General features: G+C 36.1%; 2 protein-coding genes across 2 annotated transcripts; one reads left to right on the forward strand and one right to left on the reverse strand.

The window, feature by feature from the left end:
- Positions 1 to 325: 325 nt before the first annotated feature.
- LOC131061632 (zinc finger protein STAR3-like) lies at positions 326 to 1,423 on the reverse strand. Its single transcript, XM_057995424.2, has one exon. It carries the CDS (start codon positions 1,421 to 1,423, stop codon positions 326 to 328), a length of 1,098 nt encoding a protein of 365 aa, XP_057851407.2.
- Positions 1,424 to 26,265: 24,842 nt separating this feature from the next.
- On the forward strand, positions 26,266 to 27,351 carry LOC131061647 (zinc finger protein GAI-ASSOCIATED FACTOR 1-like). Its single transcript, XM_057995440.2, has one exon. The coding sequence runs from the start codon at positions 26,266 to 26,268 to the stop codon at positions 27,349 to 27,351; it is 1,086 nt and encodes a 361-aa protein (XP_057851423.2).
- Positions 27,352 to 27,605: the final 254 nt, after the last annotated feature.

Consider the following 27,605-nt stretch of genomic DNA (forward strand, 5'->3'; position numbering starts at 1 on the left):
CTACTATTATGTTAAAATTCAGTAGAAGGCAGTTTGGTAGGATGATTATGTATAGCTATGTTGGTAAGTTAGTTTTTGATTATTTTTTGGAGTTGTTTCTGTGCATTCTGGGCGTCTAGTTGTGTGACGCTTGAAGCTGTTTGATTGCTCTCTGGTTTTGCTGTTTTGTGAAGATTCAAAACCCTTCTCTGCTAAAGTAATAAAAAGCACAGGAAAGATATATTGCTTCTTTGGAAAACTGTAATATACAACATATTTCTGAACAAAAATAAGCTAATTAACCTGAATTATATTATTAAAAAGAAAAACAGAAGTGTACAATAGTTTATGTCCAAAGCAGATCGCCCCTCTGCCAAAACAGAGATGCATACAATTCGCTCCCTTCGCTATCTTCGCTTGAGAAAATAACCTCACTCTCCATCCTCTCATACCCATATTGACTTTCTTCTATGCCGTTCCATCCTGCTCCCATCATTAAAACATCTTGACCGTTGCCATAACTAGGCAGGCCTTCCGTTAAAATAGGTGAATCTTGTGCTGCAAAATTATTAAGGTCCTGGGCAGAATGTTCCGGTGTTTTATCAATGTCTGTGGAGTTCTCCCCATTGTGAGCAGCAACAGCAGGAGCAAGAAGAACGAGCTTATGGCCTTGGCGCCCTAAGGCCACATGGCGAAGCAACTTATTCCTTGTTGTAAAGGTGAGGTTGCAGGAACATCGCCATGTGCTATGCCCACACTTATTTCCGTGGGTTTTTAGATCACCCACGAAAGAAAACTCCTTTCCACAGTTGTTGCAGGTATACATCTTAGCACAATGTCTTCTTCTGTAATGGTTCCTCATGGATACCATGGATTTCAAGTGCTTGAAATTGGGATGACGCCTGTTGTGTCTGCAGCCTTGGGAAGGGCACGAATAATATGATCTTGATCTGTCCTTGAGCCTGTTGGATGTAAGGGCTTCTTTGCTTTTGTATTGCTCGCCATGGGATCGCATATGAATGCGCACATTTCCGTCTCGGCGGAACTCTTTACCACAGATGCTGCACAAATGGCTGTGCTCTGCAAGAATCTCGGCAGCCTCCATTTCTACAATTTCTTCTTCGCCTGCAAAACTCAAACGCTGACATTGTGACAAAATCGAAGCAGATGTGGCGATCACTTGGTAGATGATGGAATTGAGGTTTGAATTCGCTTGATCGTGGCTTTCGTTTTGCAAGAAGCACTTCACTTCCTCGGCTTTGTCCCCAAGCCAAGAAAGCTCAGAAGTCAGAGAAAACAGATTTGTTTCTCCTTCATCGCCATTTCCCAACACAGATTTGTCACCATCATTACCAGAGAAGGGTTGCCAAGAGTTTTCAACCTCTTGACTGAAAATCTCTCGCTCTATAACTTCCATAACTTCACTAAATCCTTTAGAACCCATTTACTGAAATTTGCGTGTTACAAAAACAAGCCAGAAAGGATTGTTTGGATTGGATAGGCGCGTGGAAGGCACAAGCCAATCTATAAAGCATATTCAACACTTTCCACACAAGCACTTTCCTAACATTTTCGCTGTCTAATATTAATTTAGAAAGAAAAAACAATGGGGGAAACGTGATAATTGAGATGATGTTTTACCCACAGGTTTCTCCAGTTTTTCAAACATTGCGGCGATGAATTAACAACCACCATAGCAATTTTATATGATCGTGTGCCCATTGGACCGTCAAAGTGAAATGACCTTGACAGCTAGTATGTCTTATTCCCCAAAATAACAACTAGCGAAGGTAACAATAGGGCAGTTTGCAATTAAAATAAGATTGCTGATCACCCAAAGTAACAACTAGCGAAGGTAAGAATATGGCGTTTTGCAATTAAAATAAGATTGCTGATACCTTCTCCATTAAACTAATATCTTTGTGGTCACTGACGCTACGTCATGCCAGGCTTTATTATTATTTCTTAATCTTTCACTTCTGTGATTACTACCTTTACTCATCATACTGGTCTAAAAAGTTGAATTTACTACTATTATAAAAACACTTCCTTTAGATCCCTTCGCTAGCGTATTTACAGACTCCCAATTTAAGACTCTTGATAAGATAAGAAGCATTGAACAATATCATTCTCAGGAACACTGTACACCTAACTACAACAAATCTCAAGATAGAGATGACAAGGAATGTAGGAGAGAAAACAAAAAGTTTGCGTAGAATAGAAGGCAAATAGAACATTCTTAAATAGAAAAGAACAAATTATGAGGGGTAGGGTTAGTAGATAAGTTCAAATTTAATGGGTGTAGATAAATGTTTGTGCGAAAAAATTCGGGACGAAATAGCTGACCCAAGCAAACAAATCTCTCTGGTTTCAAACGGTACCATATTTTTTCCTCTCTCCATCAAAACGCCTTGGTGACGCTGTTGATTTAAACGGCTCCGTTGAAGATGATCTATGGGCTTCTCCTATATCGTGACAGTGTTCGACCTGCCTCTTTTGTTTGGTTCTTCTAACATTCTCAGATGGCTTTTCTGAATACTCCCACACATCCTCCTTTTCTTCTTCTACTCCTTTGTTTGCTGTTCGTTCATTTTAAGTTTCCTGAATACTATGTAGTCTCTTCGCCTTAGCGTTCTGTTGGACATATACAACAGCTTGATATACCCTTTGGAACGTCAAAAGGCCCTTTCCAAGGTGTTTCATTCTTTTATCCTTCCGGATAATGTGGTTCAAGATACTTGTAATTGTCAATCTCATTCTGTTACTCTATTTTTCTTCGGTAGAGTGCCTTCTAGGCAATAATTTAATAAGTGGGCTGAATTGCATTTTGGTTATGGCTATGTTTTATATTTGTTTCCTTCCTCTTATCATGCTCAAGAAGCTTTTTAATATCATTAGGAGAAATTTTAGTGTACAATATGTTATCTTAAGTTTGACATCTTTCATGTCTTTAGAATTCTTTTCATCCTGATGATGAATCACAAAGTGTGATTCAAAACGTTGATGGGAAAAAAATATACACAATCAAATCCAGAAAAATACATTAGAATGATTTTGTTTTTCATTTTAGGGTCTCGTTAAACATCAATTTATCTTTGTGTAATCTCTTAGGGCTAGGTTTAAGCTCTCTCAATTTGTTATTATTCTTGTCAAGAAGGTTATTGTAGTCATGATCCCTCTTTTCATAAACCATATACCATTGCATCTAGTTGAAGTCTACGTAAAGTAAGAGATAGGGGGGAGATTATGTGAATCAACCAATCTCTTTAATGAGTGGTTCTCCTATCTCTATATTGTAGGGTTTATTCACATAGTTATGTGATTAATCTCTATTGTACCTGTAGACACCCAAAATTGTCCAGTCTAAATAAATAAATATTATCTAAGCTTAATTCTTCTATTAATTAAATAAATCTTTATTTATTTAATTAATTCATTTATCCTCTTTTAGCCTTATTTCTCATTTAAATAAATACATTTATTTATTTAAATTATCCTTTTCCTAAATTAAATAAATATCTTATTTATTTAATTGATCTCACTCCTTCTATTAATTAAATAAATATTTATTTATTTAATTAATTCATTAACCTTTTTTACCCATGACACATGTCATTCATCTCTTAATTCATACACTACCTACCCCTTTCATTATTTTATTATTTCTTTTACCTACCCTCTAATCATAGCCGACCTCTTTTACACCTCTCAATTTTATCCCTCCATTTCATATAGTGTCTTCTATATAAGGAGATGCTTCCTTCATTATCAACCCTAATCAATCAATTTAATAAATCTATGCATCCTAATCAATTGATTACACTCACTATGCATTCAACCCTGACTACGCTTTCGAACTTGCATATGCAATCAAGCCTACTTCCAACCACATTTTCGTTCTTTGTTGAGCTCTTGTGCGCATAAAATCTAAGAGAAAATATATCAAGCAAGATTAATGGAGATAGGAAGAATGGAGATTCAAACCCTATTGGACATGTGATGGTATAATCTTTGTGATTTCATTTGATTTGCATTGTCTTAGGTAATCTTCATATGTTATGGTGGATCTTTGTTGTTGTTAGGCTAGGGTTTTGTGGTTGAATTCATTTAGTTTTTCATCATTATTGTTATGCATTTTCACTATATACATTTTGGCATGCCCAATGGGACATGGATTTTTGTTAGATCTATATTTTTTTTAGATTTTTCTAACCCTATATTGTAGTTTTGTAAAACAATTTGGAGAATAACTTTGTGCAGCTAGGGTTTTGGACACAAAATCAATATCTTGGAGAGATTTGATCATATCTCACAAACAGTTGAGAAATTTTGCACCAAATTTTTTTTTGCAGGTTGAAGAAAGTATCAGGAGCTCTCAATACAAAATTTAGAATTTTTGGAGCACATTTTCATTTTCTATGAATTTTTTATGATTTTTCATAAAAAAATAATTTTGAGAGAAAATGAGAGAATTTTTCGGATTTTCTTACATTTTTGGAAATCACTCAGAATTATACACAGGATCTGTTCTTTGTGATTTTAATTTTGATGCAAAATATTTCCCTAAAAATCAGATCTTTAAAAATTAGGGTTTTTCTTTATTTTGATCAGATCTCACAAACGGTTTTGAATTTTGGCATCAAATTTTTTGTGTAGGTCAGGAAAAGTATTAGAAGGATTCAGTAAAAATTTTAGATTTTTTTGGATCACTTGTTCAATTTATATGAATTTTTTATGCAGTTTCATAAAAAATTAATTTTGAGAGCAAATTAGTGAATTTTTTGGATTTTCTTACATTTTTGGAAATCTTTTAAAATTATACATAGGATCTGTTCTTTGTAATTCTAAATTTGATGCAAAATCATTCCTAAAAAATGAGATCTTTGAAAATTAGGGTTTTGCATTATTTTACCCATATCCCACAAACTGCTTGGATTTGTTGTAGAAATTTTTTATGCAGGTTTGGAAGACCATCAGGACTCTCCAATAAAAATTTCAGATTTTTTGGATCGAATTTTCATTTTATATGAATTTTTTATGATTTTTCATAAAAAAATAATTTTTGGAGCAATTTAGCAAATTTTTTGGATTTTCTTACATTTCTGAAAATATCTTGAAATTTGGTAGGTGATCTTTTTTTTATGATGAATCAGATCTTTGAATTGTTCAACAATATGCATTGTTGAAGGCCCCTATTTCACAAAGTCTTTTGGATCTAAAATTTACCTAACTTGTGTGCTTGCAGGAAGGGGTGACTATTTCAAACAATCCGAACTACTAATAAATCTTTGTTGTAGGTCCTTGGCAAGGGTTTTTGGAATTTTATTGTGTGCCTTGTTTTCATAGACTAGCAAACACTTCAATTGGTGCACTAAAATTGAATCATTGTCTTTTGTGTCTTGAGCAATAGGCTCTTTTTGTTTAATCTTTAGAGGGCCTATCTTCCCATGTGGTCATTAGGACTACTAGTGAGAAGAACGACCCAAGTGGTAGTGAGGAAAACCCACCTCTTTTGAACCATTATAAACAACTGTATTCATGGTGAAAACTATGGATAACGTGTGCTGATTAGTTCATACCCACACTATGTCTCCCCATAAACCCGTTTGATCAAATTTATTTGATCAGTTGTAGGGCATAACCCCTACCGACTGGGAGCCTTCTGTATTTACAGAGCTGGAATTGCCGCATGTATGGCCACATGAGTGGATGCCCTTACTAGCACCTTTTTATTTTAGAAGCCAAAATCCTTCTAGTTATTGAGGGAGGAGGTCGGACCTCTGGTAGCGGCCCACACACATACAATTCTTAGTAGAGATACAAAGTTCACCACGAAGAGTTTTCATGGGGACTGATGCTTGGCTGACCTGAGAAGTGAGTGTCGAGGGGGGAGCCAGTGAGGTCAAGAATCTAAGTATCCGCTCTGAATAACATAGCCTCGGGGGTAAAACCTCATGTGGGATCAACAACTATTGTCTTGGCTAGCCATAAGAATTGTGCTTGACTTATTTTAAACATTCAAAACATTCAAGATCAAACAACAAAACATTGTGTCTTTTGTGTCTTCAAGTGTATGCAAAACAAATTTTACATCAAACAACACACTTTTCTTGGAGTCATTTTGAGTCTAAACACTTGCAAATATTGAGTCCTCATCAACATTGTGTCCTTTTGTCATGAAAAATAGTCAAACATTTAGATTTGGTCACAACCAACAACTTCACAAATTGGAAAAATTTTACAGTCCAACAAACAAGAGCAATCAGTTTCAGAATTCTTGAGCTTCCTAAGTTGTTTCTCTAGGTTTTCATCTAGCATTCAACTTGTCTTTGGGTCTCACAAAGTCCATCATTGCTTTACATTTTGCATTAAATTTACATTTGTCTAAACTTGAGTCAAAAGGTCACTTGCTTGTCCTCATCATACTTTGTCAACACACTACATACAACAACATTTTGCTAAGTGGTCCCTCATCAAGGTCTATCACCTTTGGGTCTCATTTGGTCTTACTTAGAGTCAAGGTCAACTTACCTCATCAAGAGACACTATCCTCTCTTTGGAAGTCACACCTACTCTACTACATACATACTTGGTCTTACACTTTGGACATTGCAAGTACACCTCAAATTCATTTACATTCCATCCAACTCTTGGTCTTCCATACTTTTTCCATTTTCATCTAGTCTCACACATCTCGGTCAATACCTAGTTCATGGTTGAAACCCATCTTCAAAAATCTAGGAGAGAAACTAAAGAAGCTCAAGAGTTCGCAAACATGAGTTCTTATGAGTATGACAATGATATCTTTTTCAATTCTAATCATACTACATTACTTGACATGGATGCCTATAGAAACATTCCAAATGTTGAGAACATGGACACTGCAAACAACAATGATACACACAATGATGATATGGACAACTTTTCAGTACATTCAGCAGATGTGGAAGAATCCATTATGGATCCCTGTTTCAATCAATTGGTTGAGGAAATAATGAGGAGGGATAAACAATACTTCTTACAAATGATGCCACAAAGTGGAGCCAAGATACCTCATGATTTTGACATGTCTCAAATAATGAAAAATCAACCTTGCAACAACCTCACTTCAACATGGATCAAAGGAGGCCTAATAGTGGAGGCAATAGAAGACCACATCTTGTGCTTGAATCACCATCATCTTTGTTTCAAAAACTAGAGGTCCCACATACACACGGTCAAGCTTATGATACTCACCTTCACAGACCATTATGGAAGTCTTATGTAGAGAAATATGCTCAATCACATATCAATGCTATGGATCAACCACCAAAGCAATTAGATATTCAAAGGCATGCTCAAAATTTGGACACAAGGAACCCTGTGTCAAATTTGGGGGCAACACATTAGAACATGACATGCCTGTAGAGTATGGTATACATGGACAAAATAGATATTTCGTTCCTCAACATGAATCTATACTAAGTGGTCCATATATGCAGCATCACTATAGACCTCCTCCATATGAACATGTGTATGATCAATATCATCCATATATGAAACATGCTCCTCCTCCAATTGGTGCCTCAAGCATAGGGCATGGTCCAAGAAGTTGATCTCCACCTAAGAGAAATTTGGAGAAACAAATTAGGGACTTACAAAAGAAAATGGAGGACATAAATACATTGAAGCCAACATACACAATGAGAGACATATGTCCTTATCCATTTGACAAGAGCATTCCAATGCCTCCTTTTCCTACATACTTTGTGACACCTAAGTTTGATAAGTATAGAGGAAAAGGGGATCCTAAGGCACACATAAGATAGTTTTTCATAGCTTGCATTGAGATAGCAACAGAAGAGACATATTTGATGAGATTATTCCCACAGAGCCTAGGCGATCAAGCTATGGAATGGTTCTCCCAACTTCCACCTGGAATTAAGTCATGGGGTGACTTAGCAGAGGCATTTATTCAACATTTCTCCTACAATATAAAGACAGACATATCAGTCACTACTTTGTGCAACACCAAGCAAAAAAAGGGAGAGTCTTTTGCATCATTTTTACAAAGATGGAGGAATCTAGCCAGCAGATGCTCTTGTGAAATTCCACAAAAACAAATGGTAGAAATGTTCACCCAAAATGTTAACAAGGACATTGGCTATGATCTAAGGAAAGCTTGTTTGTCCACCTTCAAGGACATCATTGAAAAAGGCTTAGTGACAGAAAAAGGTCCTAATTGAACAAGGAGTCATTAAGATATTCAAGGAAAACAAAGATGACTTTAAAGGAAAAGACAAGCCAATATTTTGGAATAAAAACAAGAACATAGTCAATGATGGTGTTGTTGATGCCAATATAGTGTGACCCAAATTCATTTTTTCTGGATCAAATCAGGTGAATACTCAAACAACTTCTAAATCACGAAGGAAGTACACTCCATTGGGAGAACCACTTGAGTTAGTTTTCAAAAAGCTAGTGGCAAACAAGGTAATCACTATTCCATATTTTCCTCCATATGAACCAAAGGTTAAACCAAATTGGTGGAATGATGGTGAATATTGTGAATTTCATAAGAGCAAGGGTCATAAGATAGGAAATTGTCATCAACTGAAGAACATCATACAAGATCTCATTGATAGGGGTGATATTGAGATTGAAGGGCACTCATCCAATCAAGAACATGAGATGTTTAAGGAACTATTCCCAAAACATGACAAAGGAAAAGCTAAAGTCACAGATGACCAAACCAACTATACCAGAGCATCTTATAACTATGATTCAACCATCAATCACATCTCGATGGACAATTATGTCTCTACCATTATCATCAAGGACAAAACCCCTGAGAATTCTACCCAAAGACCCAAGATCATTCTGAAAGGCATTGGATCTTCTTCCGAACCTACCTTTGAATGTCATGTTACAACCCCCCAAGGTAAATTCACTTTGCAAGGTGCTCTAGCTGAAAACACTGCTTCCTCATCAACCAAACCTGAGTATGACCTTGTAGAACAGTTAGGGAAGACACCCGCGCTCATCTCCATACTTGAACTCTTGTGCATATCCATCGTACATAAATCCATTCTTGACAAAATCTTGAGAGAAACTACTATTCCTACTAATCTAAACGTGGATCAGTTTCAAGCCATGGTGGGATAGCTTTCCATTCCACACTCCCTTACATTCACAGAAGCCAATGACGCCTCTGTAAGTTAGCCACATAATGCACCATTACACATTGAATCCTTCATACACAAACATAGAATCAAACGAGTCTTGATAGATGGAGGAGCAGGTCTAAACATTTGTACATTGAGCACTATTAAACAATTGGGATATTCCGACAAAGCTGTGAATTCTACAAACAAAATTACTATCAAAGTATATGATGATGAAGAGCGTTCATCCAAGGGTATAGTCACCTTACCTCTCAGAGTTGGGCCAGTTACAAAGGATGTGGTTTGTCAAGTACTTGATCTTGATCTCACATACAACATACTCTTGGGATGTCCTTGGATTCATGAGATGAGTGGAGTACCATCTACATATCATTGATGTATCAAGTTTCCACACAATGGAGTTGAAGTGACTGTCAAAGTTGACCTCGACCCATTCATATATTGCAACAATCTGGGACCTAGATCAAAAATAACAATCCTAGTCAATTGAGAAGCTATTCCTTCATCAGCATATGAGGATCTAGAATCATTGAAAGCTTCTACATCAAAGCAAATAGAGATCAAAGAAAAGTTCAAGTTTAAAGACTTGGGATGTGGTGAGTATATCTTTCATGTTGATCAACTCCCACTATCTCCTAAGACATTTAGTCGCCAGGAACAATCTACAAATGATTTGCAATACCAACGAATTGGGTGTGAACCACCTAGTGCTGTGGCTATTAAGTTTGAATGCAAATTTCCTCCAGTGGTGCAAGCAACTCTTGAGATCAATAATCCTAAGAGTGGTTCCAACAAAGAATCTATTGAGCGTATTGCCAACCCTCTTGAGAACTCACATAGCTTTACCATTTCATCCACTCATTCCATTTCCACTTCTCTCCTAGGATTGGATCAACAAGAATTACAAAAGCCCTTACTAATTGGGGATCAAAAATCAAGATTTGAAAAGAAAAATCCAAAAGTAAAAACTAAAGAAAAGTCCTTTAGTCCAAATCAAAATCAAAGTCAAGGATAAAACTCCTATGAAGCAAAAAGAACAAGGGTTTACCTCCCCTAATATCAAAATCATACTTGTTGATCCTAAGTCTCCATCGTGCTATCCTACTTTCACTTCTTTTCACAATCATAAGGCTTCATAACTCATCCACTTGTTCCACACATACATCCCCTTTTGGTGATACATCATGAACCTTTAATGGAGCTTCCTCAAGGGACTTTGTTATTAGGGATGCCCAAAATTCTTTAGGTGATATGCATACAAGCCTATGTAGTTCACATGCTAGTAATTCTATCTTAGTTCCTTTATCAAGGAAGACATACACTCAAGCTACATATCATTCAGTCAAGGAACAGTGCAGCTAAAATCATAAGGTCAAGCCTCGCACATTTGAGGTGGGTTCCTTAGTTCTTAGAGAAAATCCTAAAAATCAACAAGACAGAGAGAAGAAGGGCAAGTTCGAACCAAACTGGCTTGGTCCTTACATCATTACAACAGCATATGGATTTGGTGCATATCAGCTCTCAACCACAGAGGGTGAAACTTTAGAGGATCCTATCAACAAAATGCACCTTCGCAGGTTTTACACATAACTCTTCAGAGTATCCCAATTCAAAAATACAAAAAAAAAAAAAAAAAAAAATTGAAAAATTGAAAAAAGTAAAGAGAAATAATTTCGTCCAATGGTGAAAACCACTTCAGTGGTGCCCTGGGCAAGTACCATGGTGAAAAATGGGTCACCAGCACCATGTGTAGAGACATTACTCCTCCCTCCTTCAGGATTCTCTTTCATCACTTCACTTTGCACACACTCACAGCCTATCATTCATAACAAACTTACCCATTCCCATCATGGCTTGTTATTGATCTACCTAAGATTGGTTAGCCATTCATAATAATCATTCCTTTTCACCCCTTTCCATCCATAATAAATCAGCTCCTATCTATGGCTAAGGCAAATCCTACTTCTAGTAATGGGTGTGGAACTAAGAGCATCACACATTCTGAGGAGTACAATTTCTTCCAGTTTCTTCAGTCTAGCCGTGCACAATCCACAATAAAACAACATTTGCATTGCCAATCCGCAATAAAGTTTTGTCTTCTCTGCAATAAAGTATTAGTTTCATGGATTCAGTCAGTTTCAGATGAGACATAGCAGCAACAATGGGCTTCAACAAAATCAAATCTTTCAACAAACTCAGACAACATATGGTTCAGTGTGGTCTATCCTTTTTGTGAAATTAAACATTGTGACCACAATCAAATAAGACTTATACAAGTGACAAGAGACACTAAACTTGAGGACTACAGTGGATGTTGGTGTTGAGTCTTGGTTTTCTTTTGATTTTATCTTTTGGTGACATGTCTTTTAGCTTTTTCAGGATGTCTCTGACTAGAGATTCTATCTCTAGGATGTCTTTGACTAGAAAGGCGAGGATGGGGTATCGTCACCTATTTGTATTGGCTGCCTGTGGATTGTCTCTTAGTAATGCTATGACTTGTCCAAGGATATGAGGACATTGTGAGTCTAGTATGAACTGGGGCATTCCTTGTTTATGACTATCTTATCTCCATGCAAATAGGTACAATGACTTTCTGGGTCAACCATATGCCTCAATTGTCATAACCTACTTGCCATAATAAAGCTCAATGATGATAATGCACAAGAAGCTCTTTCACTTTCATATCTTCTATCTTCCATCCCCATTTCTTGATTGACTTCCATCATCCTTCTCGAGTCCATGTAGCCTGCTATCACATGACTGAGTATAATGACACACCAAAAACATTTGCATTTCATGTAGTTGCACCTGCATTCCCACATATTAAGCATTTCATACATACATATAGATATCATAATTGCATCACATCCTGCACACAACACATGTTAGCACATTTTATATTCTCATCATGTAAATAATTATTTGCATTATCATATTCATTGGCATTTCATACATTCACATTTGCATTTGCATAACATATTAAAAACATAAAACAATAAAAATATTGCATTTCCTCATGTACATATTTGCATCTATATCATAACCATCACATAGAAACATACATCATGAAACATCTCATCACATAAGTACACATGCATATAGCTGCCGCAAAGATGAATCATCTCATATATATAATCATAAGTGTCAAGATACAATGATGTCAAAATCATATGGCTACAATCACCTGAAGGTGTCTACATCATCATATAAAATGGTATAAAATTGATACATAGGGAGCCCTCTACGGCTACGATGAACTCCCTCCCTCGGAGCCGGTTGGCCTCGATGGAGTCTGAGCCCTAGAAGGACCCACCCCATGATCATCTCTCTTGTCCCCTTTGTCTCCTAAGCCTAGTTGTCTCATCCTCCTCCTCTCCTCCTCCTCCTCGTCGATCCCGTAGCCAATCCTCATGTCGCCCTATCTAGACAAAGGAACCCACTGATAACTCCTGCCAACACTGTTGGTAGTGCTAATCCTGTCCATGTCATGGTATCCCATGCCACATGTCCCACCCTCATCTCTAGTCCTGGATCCTAAAACACTCATCTCAGGGCCTCCCTATCTCCATCTCGATCGTACGGAATCAGCTCCCCATCGATCGATATCCGTAGAATCCTGTATACATCCTCCAGGGTGACTGTCATCTCCCCCATCGGCAAATGAAAAGTGCAAGTCATAGAGTGCCATCTCTCCGTCAGTGCAGTTAGCAATCCCATGTTCAGCTTAAACTCAAGCACATACAAAATGAATCGCAAACCCATAACCTTAATCGTGGCTTTGTCCTCAAATGTCAACTCAGGTCGCAACCTCTGAGTTGATAGGAATCTCTCCCATGACTCCAACATAGGCAAATACTCTTGCAGTCACACAAATCAATCATCTTAGTCCTAGTGACACTCACTGTTCATCACAAAGTGTTACTTCTATCCTAGTGGTATTCCTTGTTCATCACAAAGTACTACGTGTTTGGCACTTCCTGTTCATCATAAAGTGCTGCTCACATTTGCACTCACTGTTCATCACAAAATGCTGCTCATATTTTAGTACTCCCTATTCATCACAGAGTACTATATCTTGGTACTCACTGTTCATCACAAAGTGCCTTGATCTATCCTATCCTAGGGCCTCTGCTTGAGTGAATCCTCTTGAGAAGTTTCCTAATTGGCAACGTATGTTCTATCACAGAATTGTCAATCCTAGCCCTATTTATTATCCTAGTCTTCCCTAGAGGACCTACTTGAGTGTATCCTCTCAGCAACTTATCCAATCGACAGCGTATGTTCATCACAGAACTGCTGATTTGACCTAGAAGACACAAATTCACATTTTTGGACACAAATGTGCTTTCATGACATAAACGCTCTTTTAGACCACATAAATGTGCCTGGTACCAATGCAGACATGCCTACACATTTTTGACATTTTTTGGACCCTATTCTAAGCACATTTATTACTCTACCTAGCATGCATTAATTACAACAATAAATGCATCAAAGTACAAGGAGGTTTTGCGATACTTACCAGCTCTCTTGCCTCTACTGGCCTCTGAAATCGGTGAACATGATCGAATCTATGAGCCATTGCCATCGCTGTTGACTCCTACTGCTCTATCTCGCTCTGTACTCTGATCTATTGGATGTGTGGATGGCAATGAGGATGTTTTCCCCTCGTGGTCTATCTTATAGACTACCCTAGCCCTAGTCTCTTGTGTCAGTCTTCGTTATCCCATGACTTTGTCACTTTATCTGATTAGTCCATTCTAGCCTTTCTTTCTTATCGAGAGATTGTTTGTGGTCTTTTCACACATTTTCATCCAATCTCTCGAGGGGGCATATCATTCCCATCTTGGGGCAACTCTGTATCAGTTCATCTTATCTTCTTTGAAACAACGCGACAAGCCGCATTGTCTCAAAGAGGGGCAAAATGTAGACACCCAAAATTGTCCAGTCTAATTAAATAAATATTTTATTTATTTAATTATCTAAGCTTAATTCTTCTATTAATTAAATAAATCTTTATTTATTTAATTAATTCATTTATCCTCTTCTAGCCTTATTTCTCATATAAATAAATACATTTATTTATTTAAATTATCCTTTTCCTAAATTAAATAAATATCTTATTTATTTAATTGATCTCACTCCTTCTATTAATTAAATAAATCTTTATTTATTTAATTAATTCATTAACCTTTTCTACCCATGACACATGTCATTCATCTCTTAATTCAAACACTACCTACTCCTTTCATTATTTTATTACTTCTTTTACCTACCCTCTAATCATAGCTGACCTCTTTTACACCTCTCAATCTTATCCCTCCATTTCATATAGTGTCTTCTATATAAGGAGATGCTTCCTTCATTATCAACCCTAATCAATCATTCTAATCAATCTATGCATCCTAATCAATTGATTACACTCACTATGCATTCAACCCTGACTATGCTTTTGAACTTGCATATGCAATCAAGCCTACTTGCAACCACATTTACGTTCTTTGTTGAGCTCTTGTGCACATAAAATCTAAGAGAAAATATATCAAGCAAGATCAATGGAGATAGGAAGAATGGAGATTCAAACCCTATTGGACATGTGATGGTATAATCTTTGTGATTTCATTTGATTTGCATTGTCTTAGGTAATCTTCATATGTTATGGTGGATCTTTGTTGTTGTTAGGCTAGGGTTTTGTGGTTGAATTCATTTAGTCTTTCATCATTATTGTTATCCATTTTCACCATATACAGTACCAATACCACAATCAATAATAAGTGGATTCATTAGGGTGGCCCTATGAGAAACAAATTCACCTCTAGTTGGTTAACCTCTCTCTCTCGATGTCTTGTCTTCATCAACCAAAATGGCCCACTATTAAATAATATGGGGATTGGATTGAATGGAAGACATGGACACTATCAATATATAGAGTTGAGACACTAAAATTATCATATCTATAGACACATAGAGGAGTTTACCATTCAAAGAAAGTAATATGATACCATCAAGGGATTATTCTTATCCTATGTGCATCTTTACTAACTTGATTGATAAGCTTACCTAAATTTCATTATTCTCAAGGTAAATACAGTGAAGCAAATAAAAGTATGAAAAAGTAGTCCCACCTAAACCTACTACCTATTTTTATTTCTACCATTAATATGATGGTTTTATTTGCAAGAAAAATTCCACATGTAGTGCGTTAGTATGATATCAACACTCAAAGAAATGATACTTCCTAAGTTTGATCTTATTAATTTAACAACTAGATTTGAGCATTGTTTTGATATTCTTGATCTTAAAAATAGAATGATATTATTTCTCCCCCATGTTCCTACTTGCAACTATAAAAAGAGGTGGGGTTGAATTAAACAAACCAAAGGAATAGTCATGTCTTTGCTAGCCATTGTCACTGGGTTTGTGGATACAGTTAAGAAGCCTTGGCCCATATAGTTTTTTAAGGTGGGCTCTACTATAACTATTATAAAGAGGGGGACAACAAAAATGGTTACATAAGAACATAGTAAACATTTGGGATGACCATGACTTAAATAATAGGATTCAATAGATTCTTAACAATACATATGACTCAATGAGTGTATACTTGAGCTTTAACAAAAATAACCTTAAAGATAATAAGCGAATTATCTAAGAAATATTCTATAGAGGACCTTCATTCATTTGTTAATTACTTCAAGAGCTAACCCCATTATTGAGTGAGAAAGACTTGACCAACTTATTAATAAAGAGAATGCACAATATTGAATTAGAGAGAATATTTCTATTTTAAATAGATGAATTGTTAAACAGTTGATTCAAAACTAGATAAATGACAATCTAATTTTAAAACCCTTAGATGAAACTAAAGTGGAGTTGGAGACTAGAAGAAACATAAAATAAATTGTAGTACTATGAATCTATTTTCTAATGGACAAACAACCTCTGATGAAAAGTGTGTTTTTAAGATTGAAGCATCACATCTCTAAGAATTAGGGTAGTAAAACAAGATGAGGTTGGTGTTGGCATTATTGTCATTGATGTCAACAAGGGCTACAGGGATGCCAAGATGGTATAGAGAAACAAGTGTTGTAGCCACCAGATAAATAAGTGTTGCAGTCTGCATAACACACATCAACATAACATGCAAGTTATACTATAGAAAGATAGATCGGGATAGCTCAGATTAACTATGCCAATGCCATGTTGTGAGGAGGAAAATGCTATCAACATAAGTTAGGTCGATGTCGGGTTGTGTGTAGAATATCGTGATAGAAATACTAATCACAGAGTTTGTGCTACACATTGAGATAACTAACAAAGGTGGTAGAACAAGTTTATGTTATGCCAACAAAGAAAAATAATCCGACATCATTGTGTCAGAATAGCTATGTTGAACAAGAGATCAAGGGTGTGTTTCAGAATGGCTATGCCAATAATTGCTCAGGTTGAGTCATCAAAATAAGGTTGTATTGACGGGTTAGAGTTCAAATTTAAATCTGATAGTGTTAACTATGTCGATGGGGTTTGTCATTGTGGAGTTGTGAGTTTGGAATACCTACGCCAATATTGAGAAGATAACAGTATGTCTTCAGTATAACTTGTTATGTCGATTTAGATTGTTCTTCTTATGTCGATAGTGTTGACTATTTTGATGATGGCCGTTTTGCATGATGATTTGCGATTGAGGTAACTTAAGTCAATAAGGTGTGTCAACATGCAGATTGCATTTTAGGATAGCTTATGGTGATAACTAAAATAAAAGGTGAAGGAGTTCATTGGGATAGGCTGTGAAGGTGGAGTAAGTGATAGTTGTTTGTTCGACAAAGATTGTTATGCCGATGAAGGGACAAGGTAAGCGATTGGTATAGTCAACCTGATACTTGCAGCATAACATGAAGGTTAGTGACAACATGGAAATCAGCCGCTCTAGGCAGCTCGACAGTCCACGTGGATGATTGACCTGGTTTGATCAAGTGACCTAGATGCAGATTGCAAAGAATTTGAGAATACATTGCATGCCGAAAATCACAGGGATGATGTGGTGCATGGAACTGCCATGATGGTGATTATGATCAAGTCAACCTAGTTGAATATTGAAGATTGATGACTTAGATTCAAAGTTGTTCATGAAAACAGGTTGGCACATCTGGAAACTTGAATTGTTTACTGGCAAGATACAAACCAACTATATGAATGATCTACAAAATGCATTGGAAATTGTACAGATTGTGGGGCATGACAATGAGGAAGAAAAATGGTTGTCCTATGTGTGATGAGTTATGATCCAACCAATTTTTTTTGAAGGTGATTAGTCCTTTATGAAATCAATAGTCGACATAGTGGTGGTAGTTGTTGAAAAGAAGCAGAGAGAAAAATCAGATGACATAATTTATAGAAGAGAGAGATATGAATTGAGTAGAAACAAAAGGCAATTTTTTTAAAAGACAAGAAGTCAAAGACAGAGAGAGAAAGATGAAGTATTATTAAGGTACATCTTTTTGAACAACAGATAGGTGTTACAAAACTCACTTGTAACAAGGTTTCAATCATTATAATAAACTATTCATTTAATTATTATGTATCTTTGAGTGGGTGCTTAGAGCAGGGGTAGGTTCTTGTTGAGTTCTTGCTCAAAATAGTAGGGGTTGGTGCTCCTTGGGTTGGTTGCCTAAATCTTAATGTAATTGTGATTTACTTGTGAGACTACATTGGAGCAGTAGAGTCCAGTAACTATTCTCACCGAGGTTTTTACCACATTGGGTTTTCCTCATAATTATTGGTGTTATGTGTGTATGATTCTGGTTTTTTTTTTTACTTGCACACACACTAGATTGAAGTTTTAGATTATCACTGATTCACACCCCCCGCCCCCCGTCAATGTTCAATGTGTTCATCAATTGGTATCAGGGCAAGGTTCCCTGTTGTAAAGTTTTCTCTATCTTGGGTAGATCCTGTCTTGTGCACACAATGTCTAGGAATGAATCCTCTTCTAAAGCACCTATGTTTGATGGAACTAACTATGATTTCTAGAGAAAAATAATGGAAACTTACTTATCCTCTCTAGGCTTTGATGTCTAGATGTCAATGAAAATTGGTTATACTGTTCCTCAAGATCCTCCTACCAATCTTGATGCAAATAGGGAATATGAGAATGATGCCAAATCTAAGAATGCAATATTAAGTGGTCTATTTGATATAGAGTTTGTCAAAGTCTTGCACTTCACTTCAGCAAAAGAAACATGGGATAAGCTACAAAAAGTATATGAAGGAGATACCAAAGTAAAAGAAGCCAAATTGGAGAACCTAAGGGCTCAATTTGAAAGTCTAAAAATTGAAAGAAGAAAAGATAGCAGATTATCGACAAAGAGTGGATGAGATCATGATTACTATAAGAGGACTTGGAGAGGAAGTATGAGATGAAGTCACTATCAAAATGTGTGGAGGTCACTCACTTCAACGTATGACACAAAGGTCTCTACAATAGAAGAAGTTAAAGATCTAAAAACCTTCTCCATGGATGAGTTATTTGGTTCCTTATTGGCCTATGAGATGAGGACAATTGACAGTGAAACCTGAAAAAAAAAAGGTACTTTAAATACTACTAAGAAAAGAAAAGAAGAAGTTGTCAATGTGGAGGAAGATGAATCTTATGCTACTATAGCCAAATTTGCAAGAAAGATCGAGAAAGGTTTAGGTAAATATAAAGGTAAGGTCCCTTTTAGATGTTTCAACTATGGTAAGATTGGACACTTTGAATCTAAATGTCCTTATGGAGAGAAGGATGAAGATGAGAAGAAAAATATGAAGATCTATGGTAAAGAGAAGATGAAGAATTCTTTCAAGCCAAGAAGAAGAAAATTTAGGAGAATGAACATCCTTGAAACATTTCAAGATGATGCTACTGATGAAGAAAGTATGTCTGATGAATGTTGCAGTGAGAATGAAAGAGAAGTCAATCTCTTTATGGCACTAGGAGAGTTGCATGATTAATTTATTGTTGATGAGGAAATTGAATCCAAGGTAGACCTTGAAGGTGAACTTGTGAGTGCACTTGAAGAACTCAAAAAAGTAAGGAGGGAATACAAAAAGGTTAAGTGTGTTGCTGCTAAAGAACAAGACAGATTGAACAAATGTCTTGAGAAATCCGAGAAAAATATTTCAGATCTGAGAACACAATTGGATGAATCTAAAAGAATGTATGAGGTAACTAAAACAAAGTTAGAGAATAAGGATAAGGAATACCAAAAAATGGAGGAATAAATTGTGAATCTCAAAAAGGATCTAGAAAAGTGCAAAGATAAACTCAAGGCGAGAAACAAGTATGAGGGAAACACAGATGCACTGGATAAAATGTTGAACAAACAAAAGAAATCCAAAGACACAAAGGGTGTTGGATTTGATGTTGGTTAGTGTTCTACAAGTAAAGACTTATCAAGCAAGGAAATACTCTTTGTTAATTCAAGTAATAATGATAATAGGAAAACCTTCACAGTCAAGGATGCACCAAGGAAGAAAATAGATGTGACTACAACTACTAAAGACATGAAGAAAACATTTGTTGATGCTACAAAAAACAAAATTGCTGATCCTAAAGGAAAAACCAAGTGTGATGAAAAAGGCTTCACTAGAGTCATGGATACATGTAAGGGCTCAGGAAGACCGATCTATGGTAATTTAAGGAAACCAAATAGAAACAACTTCAATGGTGATCGGTATGCACCTCAGTTTCATGGCTATTGTTATAAATGTAACACTTACGGTCATAGAATTGTTGATTGTAAGCTTATGAATAGGCTTCCACCAAGTTTTGAATGTAGAAATTCATTTGCTTCTCTTAAGGATATGAATATTATTTTCTACTATTGTAATTGTATTAGTCATATAAGTTATGAATGTAGGAGATATAATTTTTAGTCCCATGATAGTCCCTTAAGTTCATTATTCAATAGAAATGTCAAATATTATTATTGTCAAAATATTGGACATATAGCAAAGCATTGTAAAATTAGAACAACTAAGAAAAAGAAGAAAATGTCAATCATTGAACCTGAAGCCAATCTAGATCAAAAAATAACAATAGGCAAGAAGAAAGAAGTCAAACAAGTTTGGGTTGAAATAGATATGAACAAGGCCGAGTCAAGTCTGATTGTTCAAACTGCCCTACATGCTGAAAGGAAGAACTTATGGGTAGTAGACACTGGTTGTTCAAATCACATGACTAGTGATAAGAAGAAATTTATCAAGCTTGAAGATTGGAATGGAGGCTCAGTGAGGTGTGCAGACAATTCATCAATCAAAATAAGAGGCAAAGGTACTCTGAGCATAGATGGAAAATTAAAACCTTATGAGGTATATTATGTGGAAGGTTTAAAACACAACTTGCTGAGTGTTAGTCAAATGTGTGACAAATGATACAAGTTTACTTTCGATTCAAAAGGATTTGAAATCAGAAAAAAGAGAAATGGTAAATTAATTGCAAAAGGAAAAAGGACTGATAGAAATGTCTACAACCTAAAAGATTGCTTTGAAACACAATGCATGATGGGACAAGTTGATGAGAGCTGGTTATGGTACAGAAGATTGGCTCACATAAATTTTGACAATTTTGTTAAGGTTAGTAAAAAGGGGTATGTAATGCATATACAACAGATCATCAAGACAGTAAGAACATTGTGTGATGAATGTCAAAAAGGAAAACAAACTAAAGTGATCTTCAAGACAAAAGATTATTCAACTACAAGGCTATTAGAACTTGTGCATATTGATTTATATGGTCCTACTAGGACAAGAGCTCTAAATGGTTAGAGATACTACATGCTTCTTATTGATGATGTTTTATGAATGACATGGGTTACCTTCTTGCAAGACTAGTCGCAGGCATTTGAAAGATTCAAAATTTTCAAAAGGTTGGTTGAAAAAGAAAGTGGTTATAAACTAAAATGTATCAAATCAGACCATGGAATTAGAAGATAATATTCAGCCCCTAGGATGCCACAACAAAATCGTGTTGTAGAAAGAAGAAATAGGACAATCGAGGAGATGACAAGAACTATGTTAAATGAAGCAAATCTTCTTGATTTATATTGGAAGGAGGCAGTCTATACTATTGTATATACATTGAATAGAGTGTAGCTAAGAACAAACAAAATAATGACACCCTATGAGCTATGGTTTGATATAAAACCCTCAATCAAGTATTTCAAGGTGTTTGGTAGAAAATGCTTTATCAAAAGAGATGAATATGGTTTAGGTAGTTTTGAATCAAGATGAGATGAGAGAATCTTCTTGGGCTACTTTACTCACAACAAATCTTACAAGTGCTTCAACAAAAGACTAAGGAGAGTGGTTGAGAGTGTGAATGTTAGAATTGATGAAGGACAATCTAAGAGTGAACAAGAAGAGGCATTAAATAAGACACCAAATAAGTATGTTCAGGAAAATCATCCCGAGGATCAAATTATAGGAGACAAAAATGAAGGTTTGTGAACAAGAAGAAGTTATAAAAGAAATAATGAACAAGTAAACTTTTGTCTTATGGCTGAGATTGAACCCAAGACATATGATGAGGCCAGTAAGAGTGAGAAGTGGATGGAGGCAATGGAAGAAGAGCTACAATAGATTGAAAAGGAAAAAACATGGGAATTGGTTCCTAGACCTACTGATAAGAATGTCATTGGGACTAAATGGGTTTACAAGAAAAAAATGAATGAAGAAGGAAAGGTGATAAGGAATAAAGAAAGACTAGTCTACAAGGGGTATGCTCAAGTAGAGGAAATATATTTTGAAGAAACTTTCGCTCCTGTTGCAAGACTTGAAGCAATCAGAATGTTCTTGGTATTCTCAACATATAAGGGATATAAGGTTTACCAAATGGATGTAAAGTCTACTTTTCTAAATTGCAATCTAGAAGAAGAGGTGTATATTGAGCAACCTAAAGGTTTTCAATTGCATGAGAATGAAAAATTTGTGTGCAGGTTGAGAAAACCATTGTATGGTTTATAACAAGAGGGCATGGTATTCCATATTAGACAAATATCTCCAACATCAAAGATTCAGAAAAGGGAATGCTGACAACAACTTGTATTTTAAGGCAGATGGTAATCACATGATCATTGTTGTTGTATATGTAGATGGCATCATCTTTGGAAGTAACAAGGATTCCCTATGCAAGGAGTTTACTGATCAAATGCAATCCGAGTTTGAGATGTCTATGCTTGGATAGATGTCATATTTTCTTGGTTTGCAGATTTCTCAGTTAGAAAAGGGTATATTTATATCAGAACCAAGTACGCTAAGGATATGTTGAAGAAGTTTCAAATGGAGGACAAAAAGCTAGTAATTACATCAATGGTGATAGGATGCAAATTAAGCAAATATGATGAGTCACCTAGTGTTGATCAAACATTGTATAGATCCATGATTGGCAGCCTACTATATCTCACAGCCTCAAGGCCTGATAATGTGCAATTAGTGTGCATGGTAGTTATATTTCAAACTACTCCAAAGAAAGCACATGTGAATGCAGTTAGAAGAATCTCAAAGTATCTACAAGGAACACTTAATTATGGCTTATGGTATCCAAAGAAAGGAGATTTCACTTTACAAGCCTTTACAGATGTTGATTGGACAGGTTGCATAGATGACAGAAAGAGCACCAGTGGTGGAGCTTTTTTCCTTGGTGACAGGTTAGTCTCATGGCACAACATGAAACAAGAATCCGTCTCTTTATCTACTATTGAAGCGGAGTAAATAACTACCACTGCATATTGTTCAGAGGTTCTCTGGATGAACCAAACACTCAAGGATATCTAGGTAGAGTATGCAGATCCAATCTCCATCAAATGTGACAACTCAAGTGCAATCAACATCTCCAAGAACCCTGCCATGCACTCAACGACAAAACATATAGCAATTAAGTATCATTTCTTGAGGGAGAAGGTAGCTGACAAAGAAGTCAAGGTTGAATATGTAAGCACGGGTGAGCAATGTTTGATATTTTTACAAAACCTCTACCCAAGGACACTTTTGAATATCTAAGACTCAAATTGGGGGTTGTCCCAATTTTTTTTAGCATTTAAGCATTTACAACAATATGTGGTTCAAGGGGAGCTCATTGTTTTACTTATTTCTATCCTTGAACCTTATGTCTAGTCTCAGGGGGAGATATGAATTTGTGTAAGCAACAACAGTCTTGCCTTTTATATTGTAATAATGGTTCATCTTGCTTAGCTAGAGAATTCCCTTTGCCATTGTTGTCAGAGGGGGACAGAAGAAATGTCTGGTTTCTGTGTAGACATCAATGCCAAATGGGGAGATTGTTGGCATTATTCTCATTGATGTCAAGAAGGGCTGCAGGGATGCCAAGATGATGCAAAGAAACAAGTGTTGCAGTCTGCATAATACACAAGTTATATTGCAAAAATACAGATCGAGATAACTTAGATTGACTATGTCGATGCCATGTTGTGTGGAGGAAATTTCTATCGACATAAGTCAGGCCGATATCTGGTCATTTGCAGAATATTGTGATATCAATACCGATCACAGAGTTTGTTCTACACATTGGGATAACTAACAAAGGTGACATAACGATTTTGTGTTATGCCGACAGAGAAAACTACTCCAAAATCATTGTGTCATAATAGCTATGCCGAACAGGAGATCAAGGGTGTGTTTCGGAATGACTACATATCAGGTTGAGTAATCGGAATAAGGTTGAATTGATGAGTTAGAGTTCAAATGTTAATCCCATAGTGTTAACTATGCCGATGGGGTTTGTCATTGTGGATTTGTGAGTTCGGAATACCTATGCTGATACTGAGAAGATAACAGTATGTCTTCGGTATAACTTGTTATGTTGATTTAGCATGTTCTGCCTATGCCGATAGTGTTGACTATTCCGATGATGGTCGTTTTGCATGATAATTTGTGATTCGGGTAATGTATGCCAATAAGGTGTTCTAACATGGAGATTTCATTTTGGGATATCTTATGGCAATAACTAAAATCAAAGGTGAAGGAGTTCATTGGGACAGGTTGTGAAGGCGGAGTAAGATATTTGTTTGTTTGTCTTTTGATCTATCTATCTATTGTTGAGGTGGAAACATTGTTATTTTATTTTTATTTATGCCTATCATCTAATAATTTTTGTTTCATTTTTGACTTTTAGGTTTTGCAAGTTAGCCAAAGCAATGTCTTTGTATCCTCTTATGTCTCTTTGTTCATAGTTTATAACAGACCACAAACCATCACATAGACATATGTGCCCCATGCTATCTTCGTTGACCACACTAAAATTCTTGGATGAGACTTTTAGATTCTAACCAAAAATTCTTTGCCATCTGCATATTTTATTCCCATAATTAGAAACTTCATTTTCCTTATTGGTGATTAGATATTTCCACTAGTTTGACTATTTGGAGATATTTGAATGTATTTAGTGAAATTGGCTCTCAAAGGAACTTTGTTTTCCTTCTGTAGAGTCACATTTCCTCCATTACAAGAGCAAGGAATTGAGATCCCTATATATCCCATACCTCATTATCATAAAGAAGGCATTGGATTCCCTACCTCCCCTTTTCATTCATCTTTTCCTTCATTACCTCTCAACACATAAAAACACTTTCCTTCACATGATATTGGCATAGTACCTAACCATTTTTTGTTTTTCTAAAGAAAACCAAATCTTTTTAAGACTCCTAATCAACCATTTGATCATTCTTACACTTTTGAAAGATTATGAGACTTGATAGCATGATCATATAGATTTTTACTTTTGTTCTTATCATCACATTTATGTTCATACCAATGGTAACACAAGACATTTGCTAGAATTCAAAGACTTAAATTGAATGTATTAAAATCTAAAGAAAAATGAAAGGACCAACACTTGGTTATATTTTTATTTACATGTGGATTATTTATTTACAATATATAATATAATTATTTGGCAAGTTTGGATATTATAAGTAGAATCTAGTGTACAACAATTAGACCCACTACAAAATCTATCCTCTCTCCCTAAAGAGGTTTGTTTTGAAATTGAAAAAATTCCAATCCATATGAAGATTTCAATAATCCTTTGACAAATAATACACTAGCCCATGAATTCATAATTTTACATTCTTTCTAAAGTCTCTTATTATTAAGAAGAATATAAAATATGATTCCATATTTGAATTTACCTGAATTAATAAATATCTTGATCTATTTCTCAAAGAATAAACTGAAACAATTTTGATAACTATCACAAAATACGTTACCCCACAATCCTCTCTATACATATGGAAAATAATTTGAAAAAGAAAACCTTTTTTTAAAGCGAAAATATATTATAATAATGGCATAAACTAGTGGCCACAGAATGCTAAACATTCATTATGAAATTCTAGTTTCTTTTCCATCTGTCTCTCTTGCCCCTCTTGCCATTTTGTTCAAGGTATACCCATAGTGTTCATGAGAATGACAGGTTCAGTGATTTTCTTCATGAACCCTAGTTGTGACTGTGTGAACAGGTTAGCCAAGGAATCTGTTTTTAAATAAAAAATAGTAAATGAAATAATTTCAAACCAGTGTTCCGAGTAAAGGGGGTCAAAGACATAAAAATAATAATAAAGACTGGCATGACATATACGCATTGACTATAAAGACAATTACTTGTTCTAAAAGTTACGTTCATTCACTGTTATTTGTTTTTGTAATACATGGATTATGTCATTTGATTCAATTTGACGGTGGAACGTCCACAGGATCGTATGAAATTCCTTTGAAATGGTGACCTGTGAAACTTCGAGAAACTTGTGAAATCTGTGGGCTGAACAAGCGTATGGGTTATACCCATCTGTACTCCGTATTCGTATTTGTACATGAACATGCATCTATAGAATTAACTAAAGTGGTGAGAATTTGCTGTTACGAAGTTGCCTATTGTCTTTTGTTTTAAAATAATAATATAAATAAAGGAAAATGTTTTTCTGAATGTGCTTGTGTGGAAAGTGGTGTGAATATTTTATAGATTGGCTTGTGCCTTCCACGCGCTTGCCGCCCTAAACAACCAAACCACTCTACTTAAACCATCATTTGCCCTGTTTGGGCACACGCAGATCTCAGTGAGTCAGCTCTCATGGAATCTATAGAGAACACAGTTTATAGTGAGATTTTTAGTGGTGAGGGACAAAACTCTTGGCAATCTCTCTTTGGTCGTGATGATGATGATGAATCTGTGTTCGGAGTGGGACAAGGTAGTGAAGGTGAAACAAATCTGTTTGCTCTGACTTCTGAGCTTTCATGGCTCGGGGAAAAAGCCGAGGAAGTGGAGCGATTCTTACAAAGCGAAAGCCACCATGAGAGGCACCAAGCTAATTCGGCCCTCAATTCCATCATCTGCCAGGTGATCACAACATCTACTTCGATTTTGTCACAATGTCAACTTTTGAGTTCTGCAAGCGAAGAAGTTATAGAAATGGAGGAGACCGAGATTCTTGCAGAGCAGAGCCATTTGTGCAGCATCTGTGGGAAAGAGTTCCGGCGAGATGGGAATGTGCGCATTCACATGCGATCACACGGTGAGCCATACAAAAGCCAAAAAACCCTAATATCCAGTAGGCCCAAGGACAGAAGATCTTCCTATTCGTGCCCCTTCCAAGGCTGCAGATACAACAAGCGTCATCCAAGTTTCAAGCGCTTGAAATCAATGGTATCCCTGAGGAACCATTACAGAAGAAGCCATTGTGCTAAGATGTATACCTGCAATAACTGTGGAAAGGAGTTTTCTTTTGTGGGTGATCTGAAAACCCACGGAAACAAGTGCGGGCATAGCACATGGCAGTGTTCGTGCAGCCTCACCTTTTCAACGAGGAATAAGCTGCTTCGCCATGTGGCTTTGGGACGTCATGGCCATAAGCCTGTTCTTTCTGCTCCTGTTGCTACCAGTGGCCATGGTGAAAACTCCTCAGGCGATAAAAAAACTCCGGAACATTGTGATGAAGACTTTAATGTTTTTGCTGTACAAGATTCGCCTATTTTAACAGAAAGCCCGCCTGGTTTTGGCAGCGATGAAGATGTATTGATGATGGGCGTAGGATCGAACAGCATAGAAGAAAATGTATACGGATATGACCAGATGGAGAATGAGTTTACTTTCTCAGGCGAAGATAGCGAATTGTATGCATCTCTTTTTTGGCAGCCTGGGGATCTGCTTTGGCCCTAACCTATTGTAGACTTGTGTTTTTCTTTAATATAATTCAGGCTCATCAGCTTATTTTTTTGTCAATATACCATATTTACTCGATGGTTTTTGTATGTGGTCTTTTTTGGTATCAATTTTTACAATCTTGAAAACTCTTTGACAAATAGAACTTGTACCAAAATATATGCAAATTGTTTTAGAATATGTCTCATAGAGTGTTCTACGTGAATTTTCATTTCTTGTTGTCTTTAAAATTATACATCTTGATGTAATTA

Source organism: Cryptomeria japonica, chromosome 2 (assembly GCF_030272615.1).
Source record: "Cryptomeria japonica chromosome 2, Sugi_1.0, whole genome shotgun sequence".
In the NCBI taxonomy this organism is placed as follows: domain Eukaryota; kingdom Viridiplantae; phylum Streptophyta; class Pinopsida; order Cupressales; family Cupressaceae; genus Cryptomeria; species Cryptomeria japonica.

Coding starts and splice junctions, on each gene's coding strand:
- LOC131061632 (XM_057995424.2), bottom strand. CDS start 1,423: ATGGGTTCTAAAGGATTTAGTGAAGTTATGGAAGTTATAGAGCGAGAG.
- LOC131061647 (XM_057995440.2), top strand. CDS start 26,266: ATGGAATCTATAGAGAACACAGTTTATAGTGAGATTTTTAGTGGTGAG.